The sequence below is a fragment of the Oncorhynchus mykiss genome, chromosome 2 (assembly GCF_013265735.2).
Source record: "Oncorhynchus mykiss isolate Arlee chromosome 2, USDA_OmykA_1.1, whole genome shotgun sequence".
NCBI classification, from domain to species: Eukaryota; Metazoa; Chordata; class Actinopteri; order Salmoniformes; family Salmonidae; genus Oncorhynchus; species Oncorhynchus mykiss.
This window is the reverse complement of record NC_048566.1, coordinates 56998881-57011692: the sequence shown is the minus strand read 5'-3', so window position 1 is coordinate 57011692 and position 12812 is coordinate 56998881. Positions and strand designations below refer to the sequence as shown.

Below are 12812 nucleotides of genomic sequence, written 5' to 3'. Positions count from 1 at the left end.
TGGACGGCCCTCTTCAATTCAAACCGCAGGTTTTCAATGGGATTTCAATTCCGGCGATTTTGTGGTCAATGAATGATTTCTTTGTGTATTTGAATGTGTACTTCGGGTTACTGATCCACTTGTGGCCAAGTTTCAGGCAGAGGCAACCATGTCCTGGTACTTGGTCAAGTTCATGATGCCGTTGACTTTAACAAGGGCCCCAGGACCAAAAAAAAGCCCAATAACATCAAAGCTCCACCCCCATATTTTACAGCAGGAATGGGGTACTTAGATATCTGTTTATGTACTGTCATTTCAATGCCAAACCCACCACTGGTGTGCATCGCCAAAAAGCTCTACGTCATCCTGGAGTTGGTGAAACGGCATTGGCACTTGGACTGAAACTAGTGCTCTGGTCAGATTACATGGACATTCACCTCAACGGGGCTGTCGTGGAGCGGGTTGAGAGCTTTCAAGTTCCTTGCTGTCCACATCACTAAGGACCTATCATGGTCCAAACCCACCAACATAGTCGTGAAGAGGGCCCGACAATGTCTATTCCCCCTCAGGAGGCTGAAAAAGATTTGGCATGGGACCTCAGATCCTTAAAGAGTTCCACAGCTGCGCCCAATGAGAGCAACTTGACTGGTTGCATCACTGCTTAGTAGAGCGTCCTGCCATCCAGGGCCTCAATGCCAGGCGGTGTCAGAGAGGAAGGCCCGAGAAATTGGCGCATGTGACAAATACAACTTGATTTGAAATAGAGTTCCTTGACCACGCACACCAGTGTTGGGTTTAGTGTCGAAATCAGGACGCACAAGGCGAAAATAACCCCATACCCACTGTAAAAATATGTCGGTGGATCTTTGATGTTATGTGGCTGTTTCTGATTCTACAGGCCCCGGGGCCCTTAACGGCATCATGAACTACCAGGATATTTTTGCCAAAAAACCTTCAACGGGGGATTTTCGAGTCACCTAAAGACCTTATAGGAGACGAATACAGACAATAAAGAGACAATGACTTGTAACGATTTTTTAAAGAGCCAGTCTCTGCCTGCAGAGAAACTGAAGGGGCCAATTTCAATTCCAATACTCACAGAACACTTGGAAACAGTCTACAGGACTAACTCAAGATCAAATCAGGACTCACCCAAAAGTCCCCCAAAAAGTCATTTGGGACTTAATCTGCACCCGTACTTAGTATGGCAGCAAGCCTACAGTCAGAAGTCCAACGTGCTCGCTCGTAAATGACAACAATTATGAATAATCGGCATTAGCTACATTGTTCAAAGCCATAAAAGAACGTTTTAAAAAATATACAATTGTTACTTTATGGGACTGAGGCTTGTCCAACATTCAACTCTTAAAAAAGACACACAGAGCTCCTCTATTGGCTAGGCTCTCATGGGCACATGTTTCAACGGGTTGCTATGGCAGCCCTATAAACACCGCGCCGGCCGAGCAGTTTTATCAGCGTCGTGTTGAGCTCATTACCGCGGCGACACATACGGGCAAACCCTTCTCTCACCGACCCACAAATGTTAACAGCTTCCTCCAGGAGCAGTGAAATCCCTCACTCCTCCTTCTCTCCCTCCTCCCTCACTCTGCCTGTCATCTCTCAACACAGACGCCTTGCCCTGTTGCCCACTGAAACTGAAGGAGCAGTGAAGTAACCCTCCCTCTCTCCTACCCCTCCTCTCCCTTCTCCCTCTGTCCCTCACTATGCCTGTCATCTCTCAACACAGACGCCTTGCCCTGTTGCCCACTGAAACTAAAGGAGCTCATGGCCCACCCTATTTAAAAAAGAGTGTTGAATAAATGCAGTGCCCGCCATAATTATTTGGTCAGTGACAATTTTGTTGTTGCTTTAGCTGTACTGTACTCCAGCACTTTGGATTGGAAATGATATAATGACTATGAGGTTAATATGCCAACTGGTAGCTTTCAGTTGAGGGTATTTTCATCCATATCGGTTGAACTATTTCCCCCCACACACAAACACACACACACATTTTAGGGGACCAAAAGTATTGGGACGAATTCAGTTATATTGTCATGTGATTCTTCTGTTGAAGGAGAGGCGGACCAAAACGCAGCGTGGTTATTGTGATACATCTTTAATAAGGATGAAAATAGAACAATATACAGAACCGTGAAAAACCGAAAACAGCCCTATCTGGTGTAACAAACACAAAGACAGGAACACTCACCCACAAAACCCAACACAAAACAGGCTACCTAAATATGGCTCCCAATCAGAGACAATGACTAACACCTGCCTCTGATTGAGAACCATATCAGGCCCAAACACAGAAACAGACAAACAAGACATCCAACATAGAATGCCCACTCAGATCACACCCTGACCAAACAAAACATAGAACATACAAAGCAAACGATGGTCAGTGTGTGACATAAGTATAATATTTGGTCCCATATTCCTAGCACACAATGACTACATCAAGCTTGGGACTCTACAAACTCGTTGGATGCATTTCCTGTTTGATTCGGTAAATTTTTCAGATGATTTTGTGTCTAGTAGAACTTAACCTAAACCTCATAGTCATTGATTCATTTCAAATCCAAGGTGCTGGAGTACAGAGCTAAAACAACAACAAAATTGTCACTGTCCAAATAATTATGGCGGGCACTGCATTTATAGGCCTTGAATTTTAACATCAACGCTAACGCAAAAGTACTTATACATGACTTAGCTCAAAAAAAACGATGAGACGCGTCCTACCAATGACAACGCGCGCCATCACACCCTGTGCATAGCACGACAGGCAAAAGAGACGGCTGTGTGGTGACTGGCCGGACTTGACTCAAGGCATCCCCATTCTAATGTTCTCCTCAACCTTCCCTCCTTTCCCTGCAGTGTGGCACACTAAAGAGCTGGTGTGACGTAGTTGAGTAGTCCCGACAGCTCATGTCAACTACCGACAGAGTTAAGTGGGTTTAGTGACAGGGGCGTTCAAATAAAGCACTAGTCCTCTCCTGAGTAGGACGCATTAACGCTCTACGCAGGGGCAGCTCGCTTGCTCAAAACTGGCCTAAACTTACTCCACGCACACACACACACACACCCTCAGTCTCTCTCTCTCACACACACAGTATCACACACACAGTATCACACACACAGTCTCTCTCTCACACACACACTCACACAGTGTCACACACACAGTATCACACACACAGTCTCTCTCTCACACACACTCACACAGTGTCACACACACAGTATCACACACACACACAGTGTCACACACATAGTATCACACACACAGTATCACACACACAGTCTCTCTCTCTCACACACACAATCTCTCTCTCACACACACACACAGTGTCACACACACAGTGTCACACACACAGTCTCTCTCTCATACACACAACACCCACCCACTTACACTCAGTGCTATTTCAGTGTGCTTGCTTGGCAGCCACGGGCCCTTTTGGAAGCAGCATAAGCATAACGCGATACTCCACAAGGCCACTTGCTGGACGGCGCTATAGCGTCTGTGAATAAGGGGAGCTATAATGACATTATACATTGTGGTGGCGGCCAGCCCCATGCATGCATACAGACACACAGACACAGACACCATCAGCATAGCTTCATATAAAGTTACGCCGCACACTCTCTCCAACCCAAGCTGTGGCATAAGAACCCATTCATCTGTGTGGATACCTCACTCAATCCCTTTATGGCTGAGGTGGATCACGTGTTTGAGTCGTTTCAGACTGTCTAATCTAATGCCCATCTAAAGAATGTCTATAAAAATGGCCCCAAAATAGCAACAAATATTGCTAGAAAATGCTTTTCAAGAAAGCATGACGCTCAGACGGAAATACACGAGTGTAGCATCTCCATTGAATTGTACAGTGGTACCATTTTGCAGAACGGAGGAGGTGAGTCATGAATGGACTAAGACAGATATAATCCTATGAGTGTCTAAAAAGAAAAAGCTCCCTTTTACAGAAAAAGGATACTTTTAAAGCTCAGAAAAGCACGCTCGAGGAACTGTTGTTAGGTAACGAATAACACTGAACTACAAACACTGGCCTGCCCTGTTTTAGAAACGGAAACAATTACTTTGAGGGATTCCAAAGTTTTATTAGAAGGTATGGAGCCATAAAGTAAATAGCTGCATCTCTCGGTTTGTTCTTATAAAGTCGGAAAATATAGTGTTGGTACAAGTGAGAGCGGAAACAGAGAAACGCATAAGAAACTCACCTAAAAACCTGTTGTTCACAATCAACCAAGCTTAATTTGATCATGTAAAGGCCCAGTACAGTCAAAAATGTGATTGTCCTGTGTTTTTGACTGGTACTGTATATTTCCACACTATGAGGTTGGAATAATACTGTAAAATTGTAAAAATGATGCTAATGCCCTATTAGTGTAAGAGCTGTTTGGTGGGATGGAGTTTTGGCCTGCCCGGTGACCAATAATATACCATAGTTAATAGACCAATAAGAAAGCGAGTTTCAAACCTCTCTGCCAATAAGAGCTAGATTCTGTTTTTCCCTCCCCACTCAGACCAGTCCCAGACAGTCATAGCTAAATTCTTGCTTGATAATTTCTAAGAAGCCATTTTATTCTTTTTTTTAACCATTTTAATTGAAAACAATCACATTAAGGTACTTAATTGTCACCCAGAAATGTGATATTTGATATTGAGATAAAAAAACGGGTGCATTGGACCTTTTAAGATAATTGATACATTTAGACGTTTCGATTAGGATCATGTAAACCAATCTACAAAAAAAAAACACATTCAAAACACTGATAAATAGCAGAATATTTTTCACCACTTTGAATGTTTTCAACCACTTAATGCGAAACAAACAACTCCCAATCAAAAGCAGATATCCTACTTGAATATGTACATTAAGCTTGGCCTAGTTGGGGCTGTGGGAGAAGAGGTTCAAAGTATGCATCGCTGAAATATTCATGATTCATCTTCGCTTTCCTCCTTCCTGTCTGCCAACATGGGGATCAATCAATCCCTTCGGAAGACGGCAGGATCATTTCCTCTTTTCAAAATGTATTTTCCCTTGCTCCTGTCCCATGATTGACAGATCTGATTGATATTTTTGAAGATATTTTTTAACATTGGGGTCCCCATGGGTGTAGGATTAGGGGGCGGGGGTGGGGGGGCAAGAGGTGCTGCTGGACTCAAACCCCCCCCCCCTGCTTCACACACATACACACACACAGGCACACACACACAGGCACACACGCGCGCACACTGACGGACACACACACACGGCCCAGCTGCTGGCTGTTCAAAGCAGTCTGGGCTTCTGGGTGGCCATGTGGACATGAACGAAGTTAGGATCTCAAGAGCACTGGCCAGGGATCCAGAGCAACAAAAAAAAGCAGACATTACAATTTCCCCTGTACAGTACATGCATGACTTGAGAGGAGAAAGTGACAGAATGACAGAATTGGGCTTGCCCTGTGTCAATCTGAGAATGGCGTTACAGGTGCGCACGTGAGAAGACAAGTGTACATTGTTCAGGCTTCTGTCTGCATTGTGAGGCTAATAGCGCTAATTAGATAGTAGCTAGTGTGTGTGTGTGCGCGTGTGTGTGCGTGTGTGTGTGTGCGTGTGTGCGTGTGTGTGTGCGTGTGTGCGTGCGTCTTTATCGGTGCCGTGACACTGACCTTGCTGCCATTGCTGAAACTCATGCCGCTCAGGGCTGTGAGCTTGGCCTCCAGGCTTTGCTGCTGGTGATGAAGCTGTTCTCTCTGGATCTGCTCCCTCATCTTCCTCGCCTCCTGGATGGCGCTCATCACCGCATCCTGGTCCCCAAACAGTGGCGTGGGGTTCAGGCTAGACAGGATGTCTGTGGGCGGGAAGCATTGAGCCCCTGTCAGTGGTCTGATTGTGACGGACAGAGCAGCAGACCGATCTGAAATCACTGCTGTGCGTGAACTCACAGGAAAAACGTTGGAATCCAAAGGGACACCGACCGTAGCTCCTATTCTTTGAGACATGCGTAGAGAGCTATATAGCTATATGTGCCGCGACTGTCCGAAGGTGAGGTGGAGCTGTTACCGTATCGCTTGTACATATCCGGCTCTTTCAGATGAACACGTGTGCCTAGGGGGTTGAGGCTAGGGGTTTATTTTGGGTTAAACAACAGCGTGGGGTGCAAACTTTCCGTTGCCTTCCTTTTCTAACGGGTGGCCAGTCAAAAAAGGTTGAAAAAATAGCACATAGGAAGGAAACACGAGTGAAGCGGCTCTAGAAGACCGAGCAAAAGAGTTTCACCGTAATGAGAGGCTTGACATTGGGCTTAATCACAGATAGCATAACGGTTTATGTTACAGGGCAGACAATGATGTTAGGAAGTCTCTTGAAACCAAATAACGTGTGCTGGGTTTCACTGCTTCCGCTAACTGGGTCTTTCAGGGGGGCTAAATACAGGGCTTTAGACTGGTCTAATTGGGGTTGAAATCTCGTGACTTGAACTAGCGGAGGATGCTAGGACTGTTTGTGTGCAGCGTGAAGGGGTTTGTGTGCATTTACATGTGTACCTAATGTGAGTGATTGCGCATGCATGTGTGTGTTCCCTGCACCCACCCAGTGAGCCCCTGCCCATGTTGGAGAGGGGGCTGGGGATGCGCCTCTTCCCCATGCTGATGGGCCTGCTCTTGTTGCCAGGGTACAGGCTGTGTGACGGCGAGGATGGGGAGTGGTGGGGCTCGCCAGTCTTGGGTCGGGCTGAGAGATTCAGGGGCTGTGTCGATCCTTCCTCCTGGGGAAGACAGAAGAAAGAGTGGGCACAGAACTAAGCGAAGGCTGAAAAACACACCATGGCCCTGTTACATGGGAAAGTATTTTGACGGTGTTATGAAGGTATTATAACAAACTGCTTTAAGTGAAGACCTGGTGAAAAACTTGGCTGTTGGTTGGAGAGTGTGTATAATGTGTTTTAGAGTGCGAGAGTGCTTTAAGCCTTTTGTGGTGTTCCCCAGGCCACTGTGTTGGGACAGCACATTATTCAGAGGATGAGAAAAATAAGGCTACACAGCTATATTTTCAACCTCAGATTGCTACAGGTCTTTACTCAATTATCCCCCCTCTCAGGTTGTGGCCATTTATAAATACATTTGATCAATTCGATCAAAAATACAGGGCTGTACTGTTCACCACTCCAGCGCTCAAATTGAAAGTCCCTTAACTATCTCATCATCCAGTAGGGTTGAAAAAAAGCCAATGGGACTTTTGTTGTGGTGTCTTATCCTCTCTTTCCTAATCAAAGGTTCATGACCACATCGCCTCACATTGAGTTTGTGAGAAATCCCTGGAAGGGGACAACAACTGGAAAAGAGGAAGCCTCTTGTGTGGTGAAGGATACGCTAACAAACATGGATTTAATTTGAAACCGGTCTTGAGGAGAGGAGAAGGAACGTGATTTGGGAGGCTGGGGGGACGGGTGGGAAGCCAGTGTGGGCTTTAGCGAGAGTGGAAAGGGGTTAGGGAAGGGTGGACGTTCCAAGGCCAGAGTACTACTGTACAGCTGCGGTGAGTTCTGACTCTGGTCTATTGTGATGCTGGTTGCAGCGACCCCACATAGACACATGGCTCCCATTATTGCCTCGTCGAGTCAGGATTACGAGTATGGTCTCGAGCTCGCTCCAGTGAAGAGGTCTGAGCCCATGCCAAGCAGCAGCCAGTGCCAATGACTCCATGAGTGTGTGTCTGTGTGTCTCCGTATGAGCGCATACATGTTCACTCCCTTTCACTTGAATCATTGCCGTAGCCAGTGATTCATAGATAACCAAGGTCCAAAACCAAACACACAAAGTCAAGCATAAAGGGACAGCTCACCTTAATGTGAGTGACAGGACTCGATGCTCTCTTCTTACTCTTCAAGGCAGAGGGCGAGAGGGGGCCTGAGGAGTTTTGAGGCTGCGGCAGGGAGGCCATTTTGGCTCCGGGCGAGATCTGCATGCTGGCCAGCTGGGCAGCGTACAGCTGCTACAAAGGGAGGAAATAGGGAAACCGACAAGTGATTAACATCAGCAGCCAGCCCTTAGTCGGACACTTACTTCCCGCCTCCTCTCTTTGTATGACTCAGTGTATCGTTTTCTTATCCCTGCTTGGCAAAGCTCCTGTCTACAATGTGATGTGTGTGTCAGAGCCAACCACACACACACACATACACACACACACACACACACACACACATACACACACACACAATTCTGAGAGAAAACACAGAGCACTTGTCTTTAGTTGATCGGTTTGAAGCTAGAATGAAAAAGATAACGGTGAACATTGTTGGAAGAATATGTTTGTTTACCAAGGTTGGGTTCCAGAGAAAGCACATTTAACTCAAATCCTCAACGGTGTATCTACGACGCCAATTCATTCAACTGATGCTTGGAACAGAGGGGCGTGTTGATTCATATCAACGCTTGGATCCAGTTTGAGGTTTTGAGTCAGAGAAATGCTTAAAAGTTAAATGACAGAGTACACATGTATATATATTTCTTACTCTTCACAGAATAACTCTTGAGAATCAACCTCAATTCAGTCCAAGACACTTGGTAAATATATATATTTTTTAAACAATCTAGCAAAGAGAAACACAGAGTCTCTGTCTGAGGTCCAGCAGTCTGAATCAAAGCTCTGACCACTGCCTGAAACCGCTGTCAACCTCCGTCTGAGGACTTGACAACATATCAAAGCCCCAATCCTGCAGGAAAACCACCCAGAAATGTGTTCAGTAAAACTTGGCCTGCCTCACTCTCCTCCCTACCTCCTCCTCTCCCCCCTCCCTCACTCCTCTCCTCCCTACCTCCTCCTCTCCCCCCTCCCTCACTCCTCTCCTCCCTACCTCCTCCTCTCCCCCCTCCCTCACTCCTCTCCTCCCCACCTCTAATCTCTCCCTTTCACCACTCTTCTTTAATTTTATGTTCTCTCTCCTTCTCTCATGTATCTTCTCTTCTCCTCTCCCCCCTCCCTCACTCCTCTCCCCCTTCCCCTCCCCACTCTTCACTCCCCCCACCCCTCTCCTTCCTCTCTCCCCAGTCTCTCATGGCCCCAGTGTTGTGAGATCTAATTTCACTTCAGTATAAACTGCTAGGCCTCCTGGGAGCTCTGAGGTCCGGGAGGAGGGCGGCAGACACACGAGACCCACCGCAGCGGAGCGGAGCGGAGGACCGCCGCGCCGTCTTATTCTGGGGTTCAGGCAGTGAGTTGGACGGCCCTCTCCCGATATTAAACACAAACAGAAGGTGCCCTCGCCGCAATGAAACAAAGCCCTGATGTCACACCGCTTATTTTCCTTGGAGCGTACGAGGAGCGCCCGGGCCTCTGGCGATATGAGATCTGCGCAAGAATGTGCTTTGAATGACTGGTGGGGCCTCACACGTCAATCATTAGTGGCCGCAAGCGTTACTCGCCGCGGTGCGTGGCTGCTGTTCATACGACTGGGGAGGAGAGGAGAGCTGGGATATCGACGCGGAATGTCTCGGAGGCCCATTGCACATGCACAAACACACACACACACTGTCTCGCTCTCTACTAAGCACGAATTATGTATGGGAATGAGTAAGACAGTTAGACACCGGAAGTCTGAGGTATGGGCCTCTATACCCAAGTACACTCACACCCACACAAACTAAAACAGGAATGCTCCGCCCCTTTAAATATGGCTGCCAAAACAACATCAGACAAGAGCTTCACACATACAGTGCATTCGGAAAGTAATTCAGACCCCTTCCCTTTCTCCACATTTTGTTATGTTACAGCCTTATTCGAAAATGAATCAAAAATAAATAAATCCATATCAATTTACACACAATACCCCACAACGACAAAGCGGAAACACTTATTTTTTAACATTTTACACATTTATTACAAATAAAAACAGAAATAGCTTATTTACATAACTATTCAGACCCTTTGCTATGAGACTCGAAACTGAGCTCCGGTGCATCCTGTTTCCATTGGACAACCATCTCTGCAGCACTCCACCAATCAGGCCTTTATGGTAGAGTGGGCAGATGGAAGCCACTCCTCAGTAAAAGCCACATGACAGCCCGCTTGGAGTTTGACAAAAGGCACCTAAAGACTCTCAGACCATGAGAAACAAGATTCTCTGGTCTGATGAAACCAAGATTGAAGTCTTTGGCCTGAATGTCAAGCGTCACTTCTGGAGGAAACCTGGCAACATCTCTATGGTGAAGCATGGTGGTGGCAGCATCATGCTGTAGGGATGTTTTTAAGCGGCAGGGACTGGGAGACTAGTCAGGATCGAGGGAAAGATAAACAGAGCAAAGTACAGAGAGATCCTTGATGAAAACCTGCTCCAGAGCGCTCAAGACCTTAGACTGGGCGAATGTTCACCTTCCAACAGGACAACGACCTTAAGCACACAGCCAAGACAACGCAGGAGTGGCTTTGGGACAAGTCTCTGAATGTCCTTGAGTGGCCCAGCCAGAGCCCTGATTTTAACCTGATCGAACATCTCTGGAGAGGCCTGAAAATATCTGTGCAGCGAAGCTCCCCACCCAACCTGACAGAGATGGAGAGGATCTGCAGAGAAGAATGGGAGAGACTCCCCAAATACAGGTGTGCCAAGCTAGTAGCATCATACCCAAGAAGACTCGAGGCTGTAATCGCTGCAAAAGGTGTTTCAACAAAGTACTGAGGAAACGGTCTGAATAGTTTGACATTTTTATACATTTTTTTTTTTTTTTTTTTAAACCTGTTTTTTCTTTCATTACGGAGTAGTGTGTGTAGATTGATGAGAAGAACAAGGCTGTAACACAACAACATTTGGAAAAAGTCAAGGGGTCTGAATACTTTACAAATGCACTGTAGATCTGACAAAACACGGTAGTCGACTGTAACTGAAGAGTCAAGCGGTGCAGATTGCCACAGTCATTCTTAGCCACATTGAGTCTTGTAAATGTACAATTTGACTATTGTTTACCTGACGTCGACCCTATCCTTGCCAATTGGCATAATGCCGTTTAAGGAACTGTCTAACAAACAAAAGCGTAAAAAAACAGGCCTTTTTCTCCCTTTTCCCGGAAAAAAAACACAGTGGGATCAATGGCCAGGCTAAAAGCCAATGTGCAACGTAAACAACGCCAATCGGACCTCTCGCTTTTCAGTAAACCCTGAGGAAAGACAATGCAGTGATTTTCTAAATTACAAATTGACAAACAGTCTTCAAAAAGACCCCTCGCTGCCTGATTATTGGACGGGAGCTCTGGCAGTTAGTGCTAATTTGACTGAAACTAAATGATGAGTGTAATTTTCCTCCATCAATGCTGGTTTTGATAGCCAGGTTAGTGAAATAATACGCAAGAGAAAGCATGTTATTGTGCTTTATACATCTGAATCTGAGGGCTGAGTAGTGCTGATCTAGGATCATTTGTTCCTGATAGATAATAAGGACTAAGACTACATGGATCCTAGATCTGCCCCTAGGGGGAGTGGGAGAATCCCCTTAGCTAGCTAGGTTTCTATTGATCAGGAAAACAAATGGGGTTTTGTCTTTTTCAGCAGGTTAGCAAGGAGAGAAGGGGGGGAATGGACTGCCTGTCTGCCTGACACTAACTAAGGAAAGGCTAAATGAAACACTTCCTGGTGTGTGTGTGTGTGTGTGTGTGTGTGTGTGTGTGTGTGTGTGTGTGTGTGTATCCGGGTGTATTCCTATGTGTGTGTGTGTGTATCCGGGTGTATTCCTATGTGTGTGTGTGTGTGTGTGTGTGTGTGTGTGTGTGCATGCGTGTGCATGCGTGTGTAAACGCACGTGTAAACATTCACATTAAGCATGTCATATATATATTGCACACATATGATATTCCCTCTCATACTGTATACTCAAAGCTGAGCCTCATTTAGAACACATCACCACTCCTCAAGTTGGGCCAATGCCCCGAAACATTTAGACTCGATTCTCCTATAAACTCGTGAAAAATCACAAATGTCCTGCCATGAAGGAAATCACATGCAGTAGGACACAAAGATCTGCAAACGCGACGTCTCGTGACGACAACAGGAACGTCTGCAAAGCAACTCCATTGCACGCGCATTATTCTTTGATTGAACAAGACTGCAGACGCGAGACACCGGCCATAAGGACTGGAAACAATTGTATGACGGAGTTCCCACGGTGGCAAGGGGACATTTAGGTTTGCATCCCAAATGGCACTCTATTCCCTATATAGTGCACTCCTTTCGACATGAACCCTATGGGTCCTGGTCAAACGTAGTGCACTATATAGATGTATATATTTTCTAAAGGGTGCAACTTGGGATGCATACCCCTGGCTCCTAAAACATTCTGCAGCTTGTTGTGCAGGTCATGAATGAGGAAAGACGATGAGTGAATTAGCTGTATTCTAGTTCCCTTCCTATGACTTTAATAAGCGCAACTTATTGTTGAGGTAAAATCAATAAAGGGTGTGGAATGCAAGAGACGTGGAGATCAGATCTTGTCTTCCATCTTTAAAGAGTTTTAAATAGAAGCAGAACTTTATAGGAGTGTAATGGATTTGGTATTCCTCTTTCTTTCGTTCTGTCTTTCTTTCTTTCTTCTGACCAATCACATCAGATCTTTTCAACATCAGATCTTTTCCAGAGCTGATTTGATTGGTCAAAAGAGCAATTAGCGGAAAATTGGGCTGACTTTCTTTCTTTCTTTCACTCCAGCTGATGTATGCTTACATTTGTCCCCGATACATACAGTAGACAATGACACTGACACACGTTCATCTGCAGCTCTTTGACTCTCGAACACTACGATAAGAGTGAAAACACACTATTTTTCTCAACGTTGTAGAGACTGTTTCGT

At 45.9% G+C, this 12812-nt stretch overlaps 1 protein-coding gene across 4 annotated transcripts in view; it reads right to left on the bottom strand.

Moving 5' to 3' along the window:
* LOC110492317 (transcription factor SOX-6) overlaps positions 1-12812 on the bottom strand; it is a 158698-nt gene that overhangs the window by 16086 nt on the left and 129800 nt on the right. For all 4 annotated transcript variants that reach the window (XM_036951228.1, XM_036951218.1, XM_036951247.1 and 1 more), the window contains 3 exons: positions 7826-7975; positions 6575-6749; positions 5653-5834 (listed from right to left, as the gene is read on the bottom strand). In XM_036951228.1, coding sequence (XP_036807123.1) covers positions 5653-5834; positions 6575-6749; positions 7826-7975 — 507 coding nt within the window. The remainder of the gene's footprint in view (positions 1-5652; positions 5835-6574; positions 6750-7825; positions 7976-12812) is intronic.